The sequence below is a fragment of the Anopheles ziemanni genome, chromosome 2 (genome assembly GCF_943734765.1).
Source record: "Anopheles ziemanni chromosome 2, idAnoZiCoDA_A2_x.2, whole genome shotgun sequence".
Classification (NCBI taxonomy): domain Eukaryota; kingdom Metazoa; phylum Arthropoda; class Insecta; order Diptera; family Culicidae; genus Anopheles; species Anopheles ziemanni.
In genome coordinates, this window is record NC_080705.1 from 9,484,096 (window position 1) to 9,505,169 (window position 21,074).

A 21,074-nucleotide genomic window follows, 5' to 3' on the forward strand; every position below is an offset into this window, starting at 1 on the left:
TTTTTCGTTGGAATGTCATTTTGACAGAACACCGTCAACATACCGAAAAACAGAAGGAGCTTGGAAAATACGGAACATTTTCGCGAGTATCGTTGCTGTTTCACCGAACGATATGGCTCGTTACGTTGGTTTGGATAAACTCGGTAAACTATTTACTCATATCCGCGAAAATGGAGGAATCCGGGCCAGTTTATACAAACTGTACAGGTACGTAGATGGCCAATATTAAGCTTATGTAACCGAGCATCACCGCGATCAAGTTGGCTTACTATCAAAACAATGCGACTCCGTTTTAGGATGGATGAAATGAAATCGGGTCGCCTGGTCGGGCAGGACAAGTATGGAAACAAGTACTTCGAGGATCCGTCGCAGTTCTACGGTAGAAACCGATGGGTCGAGTATGCGCCACATTTTAACATGGAATACGACGGTTCCCAGATCCCGGCGGATTGGTTTGGATGGATGCACTACAAGGTAAGTGAGGGAAGCTGTAATTCAGTTGGCAAACCTCTCATTTATTCGATTATTTTGTACCAACACCGATTCCAGACTGATTTGCCACCAAATCGCGATGGAAACCGTCCCCATTACGCGTGGATGATGGATCACAGCGAGAATGTATCCGGAACCAAAGGTACGTCGAGGGCAGTGGCATCTTGAGTCTCATCGCCCATTATATTATCATGTTTGGTATTTTGTTCTTTGTTTTCCAGATGCGTACATGCCATACTCGACCACTCGCCCGAAAGTGGAAGCTTGGGATCCGAAAAAATCGCAGTCGAATTAAAGTGTTCCCCGAAATTGCGAAAACCGTGTAGAAGAATGTAAATAAGTGACTTCAGAGGGGTAATTAACCAGGTTAATACATTACTCTGAAGTTGAAAAATGAAGTGATGGTGTTTTATTGCCATTTAATTTATTTGAATACCTATTTTAGTGTCCGAGTAAGGTAACACATGGTGAGCACCAATGAAAGTGTAGTGCATCTATAGAGCAATTGTTATGTTATGGCCTTATCACACTGGTCACCAATGGTGGCTTTGCAAAGCCACCGAACTGTCAAAATTTGGTTTTGGCATCCAGTTTGACATAATGGTGCCACTTGGTAGTGTGATAAGGCAGGCCACCTGGGAGTGGGAGTTTATATAATTCACTTTCGGTTCATGCGGTTTTCGGCAGTTTAAGATTAAAATACCGAAATTTTATAATCTTATTATGCTTATAATTGATTATTAATAAAATTAAAAAACATGAATCACTTTCAAATCAAGCTTAACATGCCAGATACACCAAACTCCACACAATGACAGCTCGGTGGTACGGGTAAGCTCATTCACCAACGGACCCCCAGCCACTCCAATGTCATTCGTCTTCGATGGTCGTTTGACAATCCAGTGCTTTTTCCATGCCACCATTGGTGACCAGTGTGATAAGGCCATTACTCATTTCTCTCTCAGCGAAAGTATTATGGAACTTTGTGATGATCGGATAAACCATCGGTACACCAGGGTAAGAGAAGATTTCTTTAATAATAACTGGAAATCTAATTTTATAATGTCATCGTATTTGCCAAACCAAGCTGATTTTGAATTTTTCTTATGCATAAAGATTGTTGCATTTAAGCGTGATTTTATTCCTTTTCTTTAGATAAAGCTATCTTTTCATTTTCTTTGAACGTTGGAACGACTTAAACGTTTCTCCAAACATGAGCAAATTCGTATGAGGTCTTCAGAAACGTTTTAATGTGCTATATCAAAACTTTGGAATGCAGCGTCCGCTAAAAAAGTCAATAGAATTTCAATTAAATAAGTGTTCAATTATGGGCAACACCTGGGCAAACTATTCCAGACTTACATGGATCGGTTACATCGAACACTTTGAGTTCACCCGGTAACACTTTATCTAAACGCTTTCGACGGAATCCGGTCACATTGAAGCATCGTCCTTGCACCGTTATCTCCTCGAACGTGACGGCTAGCACGGTATCTTCGTTCCTGGTTGTTACGGACTGTACCAGAGGAATGATTGCGTTAAGTAAATGGTTTCTTTTGTCGAAAAATGCGCGAACGCGAACTTACCACGATCTCGTCGAGCCCTTGCAGTTCGTCCACACTGTCGTCCAGTACGATGTACCCGCTGGGGAAGGAAAACTCACACGTTACCATGCGTGTCCGCTCGAGTGTTCTCACCGGCTGGAAGCGCACGCAAATGCCCCAGTACACATAGTCCATCGTCGACTCGTCGTATCGCACAATCTGGAGGTTAAACCGACTTCTATGCTGGGCCACATTTTCCATGTAGCTGTAGATGATCTGCATCGTTCCGGTTATCGTTCCATTGATCGTGAAACTCACCGATCGAGTGGTGGGTGGCAGGGTTAAGACATGGCTCGCACTGTGCCGTTCGAGGGTGGTATTATAAATCTCACGACTTCTGTCCTTCGCAACCACAACGGCCGTATACTGCTGGCGTAGGAAGGTGGTATGTTCGGCGTAAGACATAAGCGCCCGGAGAGCAACGTGCGAATCCGGCGTCACTACTGGTGGCATCCTTCGGTACGATTGTCGTTTAATCCAGGTAACTAGCGGGGCCGACTCGAGCAACAGTTTCTTCGAGGTCAGCATTAGTAACGTATACGAGGTGGCTTCCAAGCTTTTGCCGGCGGGTGAATCCCACCACACATAGTTCTGAGATGGAGTGATTTTTTTCTGCATCCACAATGCCTCCAGTGCGTAGTTCACCGTTTGGTTAAGGTACGCGTCACTTTCCATGGCGGTTTTGATGCGCGCGGAAAACTGCATGGCGTAGGCCACAAGGGCCACGTGGTAAGGATCGTTGAGAATGTTAACCGAGGAACGCAAGTAGTCCCGGACATTGTTTATCACCGTTAGGTACTGCCAAGAATGTTTACCCGTACTGGAGAATGCCAGCAGCGCATGAGAGGCCACTTCAACACGCTCCTCCTTGTCGAATACTTCATCCCCACAGAAGTGGCCATCGTTAGCTTGACGTCCTTTGAGCCAGTCTAGTGTATCGATCATCATTTTTCCACTTCCATCGCCGGTATCCCTGGAGTAGGGCTGGGCAAAAGCAAGTGCTTGCGCTGCCACGACCGTACCCCAGCAGGCTGCGGAAGGGCCCGAACGGTAACCCTCGATTTCGAATGATCCATCCGGTTTCACAAGACTCTTCATTTTGTTGAGCGACTTCGTAATCATGGCATTCGACTCGGCGTCCAGCTCTGGCCAATTGATCTCTGCCATACGCAACACATCCAGCGTGAGCGATGCTTTCACCGCCATCGTGAATGGGTCGGCAAGGACGAGCGGGTCTAGCAGGAGGCTCGCCGGTAGGGTCGCCATTTGATTCTGCTCATGGCGCAGCTCCAGAGTAATTTTCTCCGTGCCCCGGTCGGCCATTGGTGGAATGAAAATCTTTTCGGACACCTGCATTGCTGAATCCTGGATGCTGAATGGACGCATAATAGTTTCCGTTTTCAGTTCACTTTCGGGTACCGTGCGGAGGACGGTTTCGGCCCTGGCAAACACATCGTCCAATGTGTACGCGATCGCGCTCAGTACGATCGGTCCCAGCTTTTTGGGTTTGATAAGAAATTCTACTCGTTGCACCTGGTTCGCTTCCACGCTGCCAAACACCGTTTTCTTCACCGCTAAGTAAGGTAAGAAAATATTTTGTTAAAATCCATTAACCCAGTCTTAAGTAATGTATCGGTTGTACCGTACCATCGATTCGACCGGAGTTGTTCAGAAATTCAAATTCATTAGCCTTATTCTGCAGTTCCACCAGCAAGAAGTTAATGCGTCGGTTGCGATTGTTCACTACGTACACGTCCACCGTCACCGGTTCTCGCTTTCTCGCCGAGTACGGTGCGTGAAGATGGATTTCAACCACGCCATTGCGCATCCAGTGCATCGGAACGGCCACGTCAAGTCCGGTAGCGTTGCTAAACGTAAACGCCGTCACCGTGAGTTGGCTCACGTGGGACGGTATTTTGAACTCAACTTTGGCATCCACACTTGAATGTAACGAGGAGGAAGAAGGGATACGTGAAAAAAATCTTGCTCAATGACTTAAAACACAAACAATCACTTACCTAACGTTGTGTTGCCATAATAGAAGTTGATTAAATTTCGTGCTCGGCTGCTCCGACAGTTGATTGCTAGCTACGCTGGGATCAAGTTTAGAAGAAGGTGTAATGAACATCTGATCTGCGTACTCGGCAAAGAACTCGTCGGGCTGTACGGGTAAGATATGGGGAAAGGGGTAAATAATGTCCTTCGGTCATCGGTTCACATCTCGCTTTCTTACAGCTGCAAACAGCGATCCGTTGAACATCAGATGACGGTTTATTTGGTCCGCATTGCCCCAATCCAAAAGCCCTTCGTACACGGCGATCCCAACAATGCCGACGTTGCTCGGTGTATTGACGCTAATTTCGTGACTTTTATTTGTTTTATCTATTGATATGGTGCTCTGCAAGTAAATATTATTTTCAGTGCCTTTCCAGTGGTCTTTCTTCGTGGCCCTTTTTTTACCATACCTTGTAAGGGAGCCGTGGTTCCTCGTGGGAGACTGACGTTTGCACTAGCCTGTCACTGTCCTTTACCTTGGCGAATAGGTGTACGGTTTTCAAATCCCCTGCCGAGCTGAGGTTATACTCGAAGTAGGATTCTTGGTTGTCCGACTCGTGTATTACAAGTTCGTCCTGCACGTCGCCAGAATGATTCCGCACAACCACCACGTATCCTTCCAATCGATGGGAGGACGCAATACCGAGCGTCAAGCTGCCTTTGACCTCCGCCGGTATGATACGTGCGTATAGCTCCGGATTGTAGGTGGATTCTAATGTGAACGAACTTTTCAGATCCTTGTACTGAACGGTAAAGATTACGGATGTGGTGGAGTCGGTGGTAGGCACCGACAGTACCGCCGTGCCATCTCTCTCTACCGCTTTGGTGAAGGTGTCTTCGCGTAGAATCATATTTTCATCCTCATCCCACAGTTGCGCGGCAACGGTTACTTCGCGACCGACTAGGATCGTGTTTTTACTGAGCGGGGTTAACTTTACCAGCAGGGTGGCGTTTCGTTCCGGATCGAACCCTACCATTCGGTGTAACGTTAGCCTGTGATTGTCCGGATGAACGGTGATCGGTTTGGTGTAGTGATACGTGCGACCGTTCGAGGTTTCCACCGTCACGATGACGGAGATCACACGCACATCAGGCGGTGCTGGGAACTCGTCTTCTTGCAAATCGAAGATTTGCCCCATCTCAATGGACAGTATGACACTGCCTTGCGCAGAGATTGATTTTTGGATTGGATTGAACGGAACATCACCTCCGGAGATGGTCACCGTCATCGTGCCCTGCATTGGCTTGCCGAAAATGTAGATGGCATTGATGTTTAGTATCAGCTTTTTCGTGTACGTGTCCATCCGGTCGACCTCAACCGATATCTGGTGCACCGGCGCTGAGTAGTGCATAACCTCGAACGGTTTCGTCGTCGTCTGACCGTCGACGGTGGCGGTGAGGTTCCAGTCTCCCAGGTCACGATCATCCGTCAGCAGATACTGGCCGCTGTAGATCTCGCTGGGATCGAGCTGAACGACCCACGAGCCTACCGTATATTGGGTGGTGTGCCGCAGTGCTATCGTGACCGGCAGTGACCCGGTTGTCTTATCTAGCGGCCTGGTCAGCCCGTCCGTCAGTAGAATGCGGTACTTAACGTAATCTCCCGGCGTATACACAGGGTGGCTCAGTTGAATCAACACCCTTGGCCGATGTTCGACCGGGATTTCCGCAAACAGCACCACATCCGCACCGCCTTGATGCGATCGCATTTGTCTTCGAGCTCGCGAACCACCATTACATTGCTCTCCGTCGATGAACGACGCATTGAGCTGCACCATTACCTTTTTAGTTTGTGATTGGACATTGTCGAGCGTGAAAGACGCAAGATGACTACATTCTATATCGTTAACTACACTGTTGTCGCTGTCCACCTCATTGGTTGCAGTCAAGTTATGTTCCGCTTCGTTACTTGCCGCCGCGAACCTAAATTTCGTTTTGCCAAAGTTGGCCACAATTCCTTTCACACTCTGCTGCCCGGGCGCAATCCACGATGGAAGGATGACACAGGCATCGCTGGAAACGAAAAACCAAAACCCGCTGATGGTATCTAAGCAGTTACCAGTTACGGAACTCGTTTTATACCTACCCATCGTGAGCGAAAACAGCAGCTTCGTTCAAGAAAGTCACTAAAACCAGCGCTAGCAGCGAGCGCATTTTTGTCCGATCCGATCGTACCGGTCGTTCAGCGCAAACTGGAGCCACGATTGATCTGATAACCGGCCCCGATCGTCTATATGTCTGGGGTTCCCCGTGGGGAACCACGCGGTGTCATTGCCGGGGTTATCGCATTCTCGGCGAATCTGTTCATTAGGCATGTATTGATGGTATTTTGCTCGGTCGACGCACACTGTCTTACTCCCGGTGGGTGGGGCTACATGTCAGCTGTCTTAAGATGCTGGGGATATGCGCCGCGATCTTCGCGACTTGTGATGGTCTCTGTTTTGATCTTTTTGCTTCATCTGTAGATAGCTACACACGCACTACATATAAATCACAAACAAACCAAATATGCTTTTAGCCTTTCTTATTTGTTGTTTAGTGATGTTGAAAAATGAAATGAAAAAATAATAAATATTAAGTTGACAAAATTGATCAAACAAAAAACGGAAGATAAAGATGGAATGAATTAAAAATAAATTGAACATAAATTAGAACGGACGAGAAAAGAAGATTAATCAGGGACCTTAAGTACTTCACAAAGTTTTATCTCTGATTAGTAAAACGGAGATTTCCCTAAATAAACTCTTATAATATGTTGTATGGCTCAAAATTGCTGATAAACTGCTATGCACAATCCAAACGGCTGGTCCCGATTAACAAGAGACAATTTTTATCGTAGTTAATAAGTAAATAGAGGTGAGTTTTATTTGAGTCGACAAATAAAAATTATTTAGAAGAATGAAAAAGATTAATCGAGGCTTAATCAATCGCCCGCACGCTTCTTAGTCTCCAAATTTCATCAACTGGCTGAAAGAGGAGTTTTCCTTGTTAAACAACATAACAGGTGGTAGGTTAAAAGTTTTAATCACACGTCTCGTCTAAAGCTGCGTCTAATACGTCAATGAGGGGTCAAACGCTACGTTGACTTCTGCCAAACACAGTGAACAAAAAATAACAGAATTGAGAAACTTAACACGACAGCCACAAATAAATGGGCAAGAACATTTCTAATTTGTTGACAGCACCCATTAGCCTCGCCAGCACCGTGGGACACGCACGCGGTACCCTCGTCAATCCGGAACTGTCCGTTCGTATCATTAGTCGAAGGGGAAAAGGTGGTGATTTTGGGAAGTAGAGGATGACCCTTATCGGTACTTCGGTAGCTGTCGTATTCGTCATGATCGGAGTGTACGGCATGTGTGGCATCTTATGTGTTTGATGTTTGCCCAAGCTAGTGAGTATCAACACGGCTACACTTAGCGAGAAAATTGTAAAATAAACAGCCAATATTTGCCCAGCTTAAGATGTTTACACGCTGCCGCTAGTCATTTGTGGAAATCCCATCTTGCTGTCTCAAAGGCTACTTCAAACGAAACATCATTAAACTAGAATAAAGCGCTAATAGAAAACGAGTTTATACATCATAATAGATACTGATGTTCAGTTGATCGGGCGGGATTTATCCAACGGGATTCGAAGCGGGAATTATCCAACGGAAATTGAAACACTATTTGAACTAACATTTCCTTCATTACCTAAATCGGTGTTTAAATCAGAAAAACTTACCCTTCATTTTGGAAAAAACCTTTGCTAACCTATTTGATGGCAAAACATTCTTTAGCCACTCATAACTATGGGAATGAAGGATAACCAGTCATCAACCAAACACGGAATATCAAAAAACAATGCATATAATTTTCATTTCTAGAATTTTGAAACAATCGTGAGAATAATATTGATGAAGATTATACGAAGGCTGTGGTCTTCTCAGGGTTCTTTTCAGGGTATGGCACAAGTGATTGAAATTTGATTTCATTAGCGTCGGACTGCTTGTTTGGTCGCTAGCAAAGCCACGCAAAACAAAGAGACGCGCTAGGCAAACAAATGAACCGCGTGCGAATCGTTGACTTACTCTGGGACGCGAGTCCTTTTTGGGAAAGAATGCATCCGGACGGATTTCGCGTGCAACTCGCGCAAAGCTCACCGTTATCTGGAAAGCTCACAAAACGCAGCATGAAGTCCCCTGCCTGAATGGCACGGAAAGCAAGTGCAAACTTCCGGGAATCGAAAGGACCCGACGGATTTCGTCCGGATAGCCTCAGATGGCAATCGCAATAGTGTGCCCTGGTCGATGGTTATGTGCAGCACATCGGTTCCGACATTCTTGCCCGAAAATGCAGCAACACATTTGGGGTAAGCTCATAGACGATGTGGTGAGATTTTCGCGATTCGCTTGTTGTACGAAATGTGTGAAAACAAAACACGCCGCCAATGTGCCGGCGTTGGGACGATCATTGTGGTTGGCCGGTGTTGCTGCTGGTGATGTTGCCATTGTTTGGCGGCAGTCGCTGGAGAATGCAAAAGTGTGGACTGAATATTGGCGCAACGATGGCTTCGCAGGTGTTTAAGTTTATCTGGAAACAAAAGGTGCGATTGCAAATAAAAAGACCAATCGTCACATAATGAATACAGTGTGGAAGAAAGCAATGTTTTCCTGTAAACACAAGAGGAAGGAACGAAGTGAACAAAGCTTCGTAGTATTGCGTCGTGTTTTAGAAGTTTTCTACTTGTTTACAATTTGATTTTGATTATTTTTTATACAGTTATAATTTAATTTCTTTGCTAATGAAACTAGCAAAATATTCTCCAATTTTCTCTTATTTATAATATAAGAAGCTCCATAAGGTTTTGAACAAATCAGAATGCATAACACTTCAGAATGAATGCTAAGAAGGCAGCACCGCCATTTCCCAACCTAATGCGACTTATTTCTCGTCTTTCTTCTGTCTCAATCGAGTCCGGTTGAAAATATTCCTGCTTTTTGAACTAGTGCAGTTAATTGTTTACAAAAGAGCCGCATGCTTTCTAGAAAACGCATTAGTGATCCTTGGTTTACCAGTGTTGTGTTGAGTCTTATGTGTGGATTTATTGTTCTGAAGTGTAGGAGCATAAATGTGCACGTACTATTCGGTCGGAAGTAAGCTTGAGAAGTTGAATGCACTAGAAAGCTCTATAGGTTTCTGGCTTGTTGGTGCCTTCTGGACATTCGAGCAATGAGAAAATGAAAGCCAACAACCGAGCGTCGTTCTGCTGGTTGTGCGGTAGCTTTTGTCGTAGTTGAGAAACTATTGTTGTGGAAAATTGAGAAACGAACATTCCAGTAATATCCTGGCTGAGCTCTAGTTTTATAAGTAAATACTTGAAGCAGAAAGTATTTTCAGATTTTGTGTATAACATAGATTGATATATGTATAGCGCAATAATATAGAAGCAAAATCAAACAAAAAAACCCACAATCGTTTTGGTTATGCGAAAGATATAAGTTGTACCCCTTTGGTGGAACGGAAAACAGCTTGCAGATTAAATCATTTAATTGGTTACAAAAATATCTGCGAAGAAAACAAATTAAAAAAAAAATTAAAACAGCTTGAGCGAACCAAAAGACTATGTAACGATGAAAATGGAATGCAATTCCAATACTGAACTGGTAGCAGTTTTGCAATAATGCCGTATACCGATTGTAAAAAAAGGTAGGTAATTTAAAAAATAACCACAAAAAAGGCAATTTGAAATTTGAATGATGAATATTCAATATTAATGGTAACGAGACAGCTGATGGATTGAAATTGAAATCATCTCTTTTCCGAGCAATCCGTTCTAATAGCAAGGGTTGATGCATAAATTCACCATCTGTAGGAATTTAAATAACAAGTCATTTAACTATGTTGGTTTTTGATACAATAATATTTCATTTAGCGCAAAAAGCATGATAATATCCTTCCAAATCAATCTTTTTCCAATATTAAAATGTAATCTACAACAATAATCGTTTTGGTCATCATTACAGGTAACGTTTCAAAAAAATAAACGGAAAAATTATTTTCTTATCAATATTTGTTTTATTTCATCGGTAGGCTATATAGATCGCTTAAGTGTTTTCAATTAACTATTTCTCTCCCTATCATTTTCACCTTCTCAACCTCACCATCTCTCTGAGCGGTCTTTTACATTTTCCCATCTCATTTCCCCCCCCTCTATGTTGTACCTTCAGCCGTACGGCGAACCCAAACCGCACAACACCGATACCACCATTGTTGCAATGTATCTAGCATTAAATTATTTATTGTCTTGTATTTTATTATTCAATGAGATGGTAGATAGAGTTCTATGTATGTATCGCCCGTATCGTTCCGTTCCGCTCATCTCAGTATGCCGGTTTGTTTTTTCTTGTTCAACCCACCTTTCGCATCCCCTTTAAATAATTCACTATCCGTTTTGCGCCATGCATAACTTTGCTTTGTTTTAGGCTCCTCAATTGCTGGTGAGATAACATTTTTGTTTCAAGATGCATTGTTTTTTTGGGGATATTTTCGGTTCAGAAATATGTATATTCCACAAATCTTCCTTAATTTGAACGAAAACTAGCGTTGATGAGAAGGAAGAAAAATTGTGATTCTACCGAAAAGGTGTTTGATGTCTTCGAACACAAAGAAATTTGGCTGAAGGTGATAAAAACCGATTTAAATTTGTTTGCATCTCTAATAGTTTGACGTTACATGTGCCTAAGCGTATCAATGTTTTCTGCTTTTTGTATCTGTTCTAACTATGCAAAAATGAAATTCACTAAAACAAATGTTTTACCCATTGCCTTGCATTTTTCTCTTAGCTGCGGCGATACCTATACAATGTAGTTAAAAATATGGGTGTTATGTCGAAAGATCGATCCCTTTTTTGCTTTGTTTGGCGACTTCTTTATTAGTTTACTGCACAAAACTATGTATGCGCTGATAGAATACTTTTGCTATATACAGTTCAACTTTGATAAACTTCTTGTTTGTTTGTTGGGGTTGCTTTTCCTTTGCGTTTACAATATGATGTTGAAGTGTACTTTGTCATTTTAACGTTTGCTAGTATTGAATTGTATTCAGTTAATGTCGAACTTCTTCCGCGCCAGCGGACAATACATGGCTATATGCTTGGTGAAATGTGATCGAAATCGTTTAAGTTTTTGTTTATTTGTTATCACTTTATTCCATTATAAACGGGTTAACAAATTTAGCTACACCATCGGTCACTTGGTAGCGTTTCTTTTTTCGAACAACATTGTTTTGTTATTCCATTCCACTGCTGGTTTTACCACCGTTTATGTTTTTATTTTGTTACGTTTGGAATTTCTAATTCTCGACGGAAGACATCTACTTACATGGTATGCTTTCCCTGTCGACAACCCGACGCACCAACGTCGTTCGTGGCGTGATAGTACGGGAGGCTGTATAAGTGATGATTTATGCTCGAGATTTATTCCACCTACGTTGGTGCTGTAAGGTGTAAACCGTATAAGGTGACACCCAACAGCATTTACGATTGAATCAGCTTGGAGAGATATTCGGCCACCATTTCGCAAACACCATTCGTGCGAGCAATTAAAAAGGAAATGTATTTCGAAAGAGGGTGCGAAAACCAAAAAACTCCCTCCCCGTGTCGAAAAGAATGGTAGGAAATGGAACCATATTTTAATGGGACATAATATTTATGATGCGTGAAACGGAATATAATTTCGCCAGGAAGCTGACTCCGCTGCAGCACCGCGCGGAAACCCCCATCCAAGCGCTTAATGTGTTTTTAAACGGAAATGGCCGGCACATGTGTTCGGCGCGAAAAGGGTTGAGCTTCTGGGGGGTTGAACTTTTGGGGAAAATCTTCTCGAGAGTGAAGTTTCTTCGGTTGACGAGTGCTCGTGTGTGTTTGTTTGAAGGTTGGGTGTGTTTGGAGGAAGTTGTGGACCGTAAAGGTACCACGCTGTCAGGGATTTAATTGAGTTTTAATAACTTTTAAAATAACTGTGAAATTATTTGGCAACATGACGCGCTTCAAGATGTGTGTATGGCGAAGAAAGACTGCAAATGGAAGTTTTCCCTTTCGGTGGAAACCCCAATATCCTCTGTTTTTGGATTTCACGGAGGAAGTTTTTTGGAAAGAGTGTATGGAAGGCAGAAAGTTTTACTGCGCGATGGTAGTAAAATTATGCTGATGATCTATTCCACTCTTATTTGAAGAATAAAATGGTTGACCCTGGTTATGAGTAGAGTCCACGTTCAAGAGGGATCAGGAAAATAAAAACTCATCAATGAGCTTAACTTTAACCTTTTCGATGTTAAAGTCATAAATTTTTTGTCCATAATCTTCATTGTACAGAAATAAAAACTCAAACACTTCTGTGTGCGAAGCATGACACGTAAAAACCTACAGCGATCTCAATTATTGGTTGCGGTGTAAAGCGCTACAGCTAAAACCACAAGACTGCCGCACTTTATTTAAAAGTGTGGGAACGGGGTGGCACAGGTTTTCCGAAAGCTGATGCATAAACATTAATTAAAATTATATCGTAAACCGTAATACGGTAGCCCGAAACATGAAAGCTTGCTCCCCCTTCGCACGGGAGGGTTTATCATGTAGCAGCCTCTCATTCGAGGATGAATGGCACAAAAAAGGCTCGTCTTCATTATCGAATTTGGTATCTCCTGTTACATGCCAGTGAACCGACGTACAGCCTCCACATTTCCAGTGGCGTCCTATCGTTCCACCAACGTGAGCATATTTTGCTACTATTTTTCCTTTCATTCCATGGATTATCGAAGAAACGAATGGACGGAAAAAGGAGCGTACGGGGTGAAAAAGGTTAACCCGCTTTTCAAGCTTAATGTTTTATGGAACAACTGAAAGTGGAAACTTAATTCCACTCTCTGTGAAAATGTTTACCAGGTACCAGGAGCCTCCATTTCTTAGAAATTAAAGCAAAACTATTATTCCATAAAATTAACCTTGGATTAATCGATTTGATCCTACATTCATAAGCATAGATTTTGAAATTCAATGAACTAGAATTAATTTCCCCATTTTCTCATCAATAAAAGTCTCATCAAATGGGATATTTGTAACAGATAAAAGGTTACCCAAACGGTTCTGCTTGCGAAACGGTGTTCAAATATCCTCCATTTAACATGTATGTACAATCAATGAACATTACGTCTTACGGGTTTACGTTTGTACAAGCTCTTATGTGGTTAAACTATCCTTATTTTTGACACACTTCATAAATTCCGTTTTGACCACACACTTCTTCACTGTTTTGCTTTTGCTAGCTGCGTTTGTTTTACTTACGTTTTGTAGCTATTTACGATGCTTGATTTTTGTTTTTCTGTTTGGTTTTATAAAGTGCACTTATAATTGTAACAAATCCTTTTTTTTTTCTTCCTAGCTGTATTTGGTATCGCCCTTTCCTGCCCACGTTGCCCATTGGAGCATTAATTATGGGCCCGTGCTGAACATTTCCGTGTTCCATTTTAAACTCGGTTGAAAATGATACTCCTCGAGGGTGCATTTGATAAGAGCCTCAGTTGTTATGTTCATTTCGATACTCGGTCTCTCGCCCCAACTTGGTTAATTGTGGTGTGTAAAAGTGTTCTGTTAATTTGTTTTGATTGTTTTAGTACTTTGATGAGTGGTTTTGTTTTTTTGTTCTGTCAGTAGCCCTACTTGGGCAATGTTAATTAGTGGACTTGCGGCATATGCGTGTGTGTTTAAACTCACTCAAATGATTTGGTTTATTATATGTACCTGTTACGGCTGCCTGCGACTGTGTCCTGCCGAACCCTCGTGCTTTTCACGGCATTGCAGCAATTGTAGCTGTCGGTGTAAAGTTTTCCCTTTTTTGTTTTGTTGGTTTCCTCCGCTTGGCAGCTTGTTGCGGATTTACTATGCGGCTAATTTTTATCGTACTTATCATAATGTACATACACACACACACTAACAGCGAACGGTAACACCCAGACACGCAGCTTCATGTAAACGTCAGCAACATCAACAGACCATAAATCATCAGCAAACAACAACTAACGAACGCGACCGTGCGCCGACGGCTGAAGATGTCCACCGCGTGGGATTTGTTGTTCAGGATCCAGTGCGGTTGGCGCGACGGGATCGGTGCCGGCATTTGCGTGTTCCGCGGCTTCTCCAGCCCACCGTTACCGTTGCCGGCCGCACCTCCGGCCCCCAGTCCGTTGCCGGTTCCCATCGTGGCACCGTTCGGCCCGACCATTTGGTTTCCCCCCGGACCTCCTGGTGTGAAGAGAGACGAGAACAACGGGAGAGAAAAGTGATGGAAAATTAGTTGGAAAACGGTATGAGCCAGACGTCCATCAGTGGATGTGGACCGATTGCGTGGGTATGTGCAGTTGCCGACAGTAGTGCATTTATTTGCAGCAATGCAATCAAACTCGTTTTTCTGTTGATGACGATGTTCAAGGATACATTTATATCTTTTATTTTAGATTGAACTTTAATTCGAGCAAACCAAATTAACATAAAACTGGCGACTTTTAGAAAAATTTCTACGTACAATCATATCTTTTATTTTAATTTGAACTTTAATTTAATTTGAATTTTATTTTAATGCAAAGTAAGCTAAAGAAAATGGAAACGGAATTTTGAACAATTCAAACCTTCGGATGAAAGGAACAGACTTTTTGAAATCCACACATAGTTCATCCTCAAACCAGATCACCAGATGAAAGGTGGCTTAAATTTAGCAGCATCGCGTTAAGATCATTGACGCATACAGGACCTTCCACCCGACAACGCACCATAGTGCATATAATTAAAAATGAAAGCATAAAATACAGTTTCACGGAGATGGACGTGAAATAGTGTCCCCTGGCCCTTGCCCGGGATGGTGGACAGTATTTTATTTTATTCCACCGCTCACCGACAAACTTTTCCTCCGACGGGCAACACTTTAGTGTTTTGTTCGCCGCAGGGCGATGTCATTAAAAATAAACAAAATTATGCACCGAACCGCTCGGTTCCGCTGTCAGTTGGGGTGGGGCGTCCGGGGAAATCTCGGGAAAAACTCGCCCAGGGACGAACACCAACATGGCCGGCGGATTTGTGCCATGTTTTCCAGTTTTATTCCATTTTTATTGCACCGTTCAGGGATTGAAAATTGTGTTTGGAAAAAATTATCCTGGGGAAAATAGTTGTTCGCCGCAGGAGATAGTTTAAAACAAAAGTGCAAAGTGCACGTCAGAAAAGCATCCAAAAGCAGACACACACACACACACAGGAGGGGGGGGGGGTGGGGGGTGAAAGAAGAAGAAGAAAAAAACGACCGGGATCGATGGTGATGCTCAAAGAACTGATAATCACATCAATTAATTTATTGTCGTGGGCTTGTTTCATTGTGATGCAATAAAAATTAATTGAGCCTACGCTTTTCGCGGGAAGAATTTTCAATTATGACACCGGGACTATCGGGCCACCGGTGGGAAAACGGGCAGGGTGGGTGGGATGGAAAAAACAGGGAATATGTTCGCTCGCAGGCTCGCTGAAGCACAATAATCGAGTAACAAAAATCGGTGGAAAAAAAATGCAACTGCATCAGTGGCAGAAAAAGAAAGCAAAACACGCGGCACAAAATGGGAGATTATGTTCGTGGGGCGCAAAACCGTTTCGATGCGTGATCGGTGATTACTGGTTGATGCGTTTTTCATTCTTCCTTTTTTGTCCACTCCCGGGGGCAATAGATCATAACTGCATGATCAGACAACACATCCGCATCGTAATCAGACGGCAGATATTTAGACGGCTTGGCAGCTAGAACATGTACCGAGCGAGGGAATGCTCGTTAAATGCTACCCGGAAAACTAATTTATGTATTTCCGTCCACCCATTCCGCAGTTTCTCTCATGGTAATATTTGTTTGGGAAAACAACTTTTTGTTTGCATTCATCATAATTTCCGTGATATTTTTTTTCAATTTTGGTTTTTTTTGAGAGCATATTACCAAACCAGCTAAATAATGTTAAAACAACTTTAGAATGCATAAAAATGGAAGAAAGTGTTAAACCAGCTGTAGAAAGTATACACATTTAGGTATACTTCGGATAAATATTTTTCTTAAGTAGATCTCTCTTTAATGCAGTGATACTCAACTTGCGGCGATAATTTTGTGTATCACGAGGATTTTAAAAGATTTTAAAACAACGTTCGAAAATGAATAAATAATCTCAATGTAGTACTGTATTCTTAAGCATGAAAATATCTGCCAATTTGTCTCCCAATACATAAATGTAAATTCCATACCTTCGTGCACCGACAAACTGCCCAGATAGTCATTCTCCTGGATGTGGTTGTTGATGTAGGTGTCCCGGTTGAACCCGTTACTTCCCTTGCCCGCGTCGTGCCCTTTGCCATGAGAATGTTGCTTTCTTCGTGGTTGCTTTACAGTCGATGGCACGTACGGCGTTGGCGTTGTCGTTGGTTTCGGAGGTAAGTGAAGCTCTGTTTAAAAGAGTTCAAACAAAGAGAAAAAACCGAATAAGAAAATCAATTTCAGACGAAAAGGACAAGAGTTTCTTTTGTCATAAATAACATAATAAAATAGACTAGGTTAAAAATAGAGTATATAAGCCATTACTAGTACAAATTATTTCGATTATTATTATTGAAATCCCCTTCCTATCATTGGTACCTTGAAGCCGTATCCTGGCATCGGATTTTCCCAGCGCATTGATGCTCGAGCAAATGTACGGCCCAAAGTCGCCCTTGTGTAGGTTTTTCACCGTCAAGTTCAGCTGCCACGTGTAGGCGTTCAGTTTTTCCTCGGTGATGGTGTACTTCTCACCCTCGTACAATTTCATACCTTTAAATGGAACCAACGGAGGGGAAAAAGATATGCTTATCTTTTTTCAAGGAATTTAAATAGTTCCAGAATTGTACTCATGTTGACCTCATACTTTCAAACTTACCATCATGTTTATGCCAACCATTCAGTGGCGTTGGGAATGCTTCCACAATACACTGCAGAAGAACATGGCTTTCCACTGGAGCTGCCACTAATTGGTTTCCTGCTTTAACGTTCGGTGGAACTGCGGAAGGATTTTAAGAAGATGGAAATAAAAAGTAATTGAGAAGGAATTGCGACATCGGTGGCTACTAACTACTTAAATGAATGTTAGTTCTGGAAGTTTTGTGAACATGAAATCGTTTAACTGTAGGTCAATAATTTGACGAAAAATATACAATATTCTTCCTTATCTGCTCAACTGAACTTCTATTAATATGTTTTGAGTTATCAATTGACACAGAAAGCAATGGAAGGCAATACAAAATGCATTCAGATAAAAGGGAAACCTTTCCGGTGATAAAAAAAGAGCACCTGTTCAATTTATTGCAGCGCTACAAAACTAAATAAATGCAAAGAGCGAATAAATCCCCCGGCTCTAGGTACTTACAGTTCACTTGCACGTCGAACCGTTTGCTCACCGAGGGCGGCACTCCGTTCGAGGCAATGCAGAGATAGCCTCCCATGTCGGTCCGCTGCACTTGGTTCAGCACCAGCCGTTCGCCCTCGACCAGCTTCACAACTGCGGAGAGAATAAACGAATGGGCGAAAGATAAAATCCGCTTTAGGTTTTTTGGTTTAATAAAAAGGCACACAAAGCGTTGGGATTGGCGAGTGCACTAGAAAATCGTTGTGGAAAAGGGGGAAAAACCCCCGCAGGACGCGCAAAAGGGAAACTTTAAAAACTTTAAAACACAATTTAATGAAGTGAAATCCTTTCCCACAGACGGGTGGTTCATTTTTCTCCGGTTTTTGATCTCCTGCTTTCCCCGCCCTGGCACTTTCCCCGTTCGGTAATTAACTGGCGTCGGATTTTGACCTTCGGGGTTACTCTGAAGTAGTTAGTAAATCAAACACCTTGACAGGAAACTATGCCAAAGGATGCAAAAGAATAAGGAAAAAAACCGGACGACGGTGTAACAGTAAAGGAAAAAGAAAGAGAAGCAATGTAAAAACTCCAACTTGCAGCAGCTTACCTTGCTTTTCCCGACCCTCCGTTCGCACGACGATGTCCTTGCCATTTTCACGCTTCCACTGGACTGTCGGTTCGGGGACGCCCGTCGCCTGGCACACCAGCTGCACGTTGCCCCCCTCATTGGCCACGCCGCCCTCGAGCGTGTTCATCTCGTGCTCGTTCAGGATGTCGGGCGGCACGACGACGTCCAAGTTGCCCGACTGTAATTATGGTTTCTTCGTTAGTTCTCTATTTTTGTTCACGGTTTTTCACGCTACACTCCCGCGGCGAAAGTAAGTGTATTCATGGGGCAATTACAACATTTGCTGGCGCGTTCAGGTGGAAATGGGTTGCTTGTGGTTTGTGTTTTGGTTTCTTCATCCCTTCGGTGGGACAAATTTAAACAGCCACAGCGACACAAATGGTGGGTGATTGAGGAGACAAAGGAGCTTTAAAAAGGAATGTTTAGGGAAAGAACTCATCCATGTACTGGATTTTTTATGAGAGACGGCGTTATCCTTCCGAATAAAAACGTATATGGTAAAGAGAAAACCGAGCTTTATATTTGAATGAAAAAGAAATGATGGACAAACTAAAACTAAAAACCGTCGTGCATCCCTAAAACTAGGTTTCAAACGAAGTGATGGCGTAAAACGTCGTAACTCTTCACTCACCTGATGTCGCATCGGGTCCGTGTTCACCTGGCACATGTAGCTGCCGGAGTCGTTGAGCTGCACGTGCGAGATGTGCAGCTTCCACGTGTTGTGCCCATTGTGCGTAACCGATAGTCGCGGGTTTAGCGCCACCATGTGTGTGTGAATGGCGAGGATAGCTTTCGAGTCCGATTTGATCCACGCCACCTGGATGGTTCGATAATTGTATAACAATGTTTGACAATTTTTTATAAACTTTGAAGGTAATGATTTCATGTTAACTGTTCTTAAAACACGATACCACGATTATGACGTCACCGTACCATTTAGTACACGAAACCCCGCCGATGATTTATTGCAAATGTTTTTTTGTCTAAAATTTAGTCAATTAGGCCTCGATGGATATTGTCGAAATTGATACTAGCAGCCGTACAAGAACAAAACTCTAACAGGATCAGAAGGAGGCAAAATAGAAAACACAAAACGGCAACGGATTTTTATTTTCCAAAACTTTTATGCACGCGTTTCATTAGGGCAGTGATTTTCCACTTTTTCCCCCGTCGGTATTAGAACGGGCTCGAGAGGCGTTATTTAGGCGAGCCTGCGTGTCGATAAAAAGTTCGGCTTTGTTTTCAATAAATTTCGTAAATGAGATCATCAATAACGGGGACTATGAAACAGCACTAAATGGCATGCCGCACGGGCGCCGTTCCGTTGTTTCGCCGGGGTTGCTACCGTCGACCGTTTTGAGGGTAGGAAGAGACCCGTTTGGCTTGTGCGAGAGGGGTGGGAAAATTAATTTGAGCTCATCCAAACGTGGCCCCGGGTTGGAGATGACAGTTTCTGCACGCAGGTCAATTTATAATTTTATATCAACGCTCGCTTGCACAAAATAACAAGCGAGGATGTTTGGAGCAATTTTGATGGCAATGAAACCTTTTCCTAGAGCATAGAGCTCTCACAGTTCTACGGATCACAAAAAATAAAACTTGTGAGAATGAAATATATTTCTTAAATTTTGAACCCGAGTTTTGAGAGATGTTTTACCGTATAAAAAATAATCTCGAGTATACACATAACAAATTTTAAAACAAAATTCGTTCATCCTTATGACATTTAATTGTTGAAGATTTACTTAGAATAGTTGGATGCGGTCGATTTTACAAAACATTGCATTAATCGTCTTCCATAACGTGCTACTTACCCGGTACTGTCCTAAATTGTTCACAACACAAGTGAAAGACACATCCCTGCCCTGCGTTACCGTCAGATTGTCCAGTGGTGCCAGAAACTCCGGCTTCACCTCGGTCTGTGTGCCATGGCCTGCGGTACATGCGGAGTGGGAAGGGAAAATTGGGAAACCCCAAGTGAAACGTTAGAAACGCCTTCACCAATATGGCTGACAACTCGGTGGGATTGCAAGATGACGAAATTATTTGCATCATTGCAAGGAAGAAGCATTGGAAACGAAAGAAGTAGAAAGAATTGAAATGAAACTCAAATAAAACAAGAAAACAACAGAGGGAAACTGATGGAAGCGAACGGAAAACACGCTAACCGGCGCGCCATTTATGTCGTCCATTATGATTATTTACCGCCGCGCATAAATCATACTAATTCGAGAAATTAAATTTCGTCTACAAACTTACCGTTTACCAGCAGCACGACTAATGATATATTTAACAAAAGCTTTAGTCCGAGCAGATTTATGTATCCCATCGCGAAGGTGCTTTGTTTCGGTGCATTCGTTTGCTCTATCACTCTGCTGCTTTCGAGGTATCACCTTCTTTGTTCCGCTTACAGATAAACACACTTACACTCCTCTCACTGTCTTCGGATCTGCACGATGCACTGCTTACCAGAACGCTTAATCCCTTTTTTGTGCGATTTGTTTGGTAGTTGCGAGTCCCTCCGAAGAAGGAGGATTTATCTCGTACCGATGAGACTCGCTACCACTTCCCGGCTTAAGCCACTTCACGGCGCTACACTTTCCGTTCACTTATTGCTGCACCGAATCGCCAGTTTCATGCCACCGAGCGAGGAGATCCTTGGGCGAACCACTTCACTCCAGTCCTTGCGCGGCATCGGTTGCTTTCAACAATCGGCGCTTTATTGTTTCGCATTGCTCACTTGTTCTCTTGCCGCCGCAGCTGCAGTAGCATAAATGCAAAATGTTCTCCACCATCACATGGCCGCCAGCTCCCCCACGGTCACCACCATCCCACCACGATGAAGTTCGTGCAATTTTTCACCGA

The 21,074-nt window shown here is 43.1% G+C and overlaps 3 protein-coding genes across 3 annotated transcripts; 1 reads left to right on the forward strand and 2 right to left on the reverse strand.

Moving 5' to 3' along the window:
- The first annotated feature begins 40 nt into the window (after window positions 1–40).
- On the forward strand, window positions 41–871 carry LOC131294882 (probable NADH dehydrogenase [ubiquinone] 1 alpha subcomplex subunit 12). Its single transcript, XM_058322935.1, has 4 exons — window positions 41–207; window positions 297–474; window positions 550–634; window positions 714–871. The coding sequence occupies exons 1-4, from the start codon at window positions 113–115 to the stop codon at window positions 785–787; spliced, it is 432 nt and encodes a 143-aa protein (XP_058178918.1). The 5' UTR covers window positions 41–112; the 3' UTR covers window positions 788–871.
- Window positions 872–1,813: 942 nt separating this feature from the next.
- On the reverse strand, window positions 1,814–5,929 carry LOC131294872 (CD109 antigen-like). Its single transcript, XM_058322928.1, has 5 exons — window positions 4,562–5,929; window positions 4,115–4,257; window positions 3,744–4,036; window positions 2,079–3,670; window positions 1,814–2,008 (listed from the first exon to the last, which is right to left on the reverse strand). The coding sequence occupies exons 1-5, from the start codon at window positions 5,927–5,929 to the stop codon at window positions 1,814–1,816; spliced, it is 3,591 nt and encodes a 1,196-aa protein (XP_058178911.1).
- An 8,222-nt stretch (window positions 5,930–14,151) lies between these two features.
- Window positions 14,152–20,538, reverse strand: LOC131281660 (protein amalgam). Its single transcript, XM_058311007.1, has 9 exons — window positions 20,469–20,538; window positions 20,024–20,142; window positions 18,841–19,026; window positions 18,189–18,387; window positions 17,603–17,734; window positions 17,117–17,236; window positions 16,840–17,010; window positions 16,452–16,649; window positions 14,152–14,426 (listed from the first exon to the last, which is right to left on the reverse strand). Exons 1-9 carry the CDS (start codon window positions 20,536–20,538, stop codon window positions 14,152–14,154), a joined length of 1,470 nt encoding a protein of 489 aa, XP_058166990.1.
- Between the last annotated feature and the right edge of the window lie 536 nt (window positions 20,539–21,074).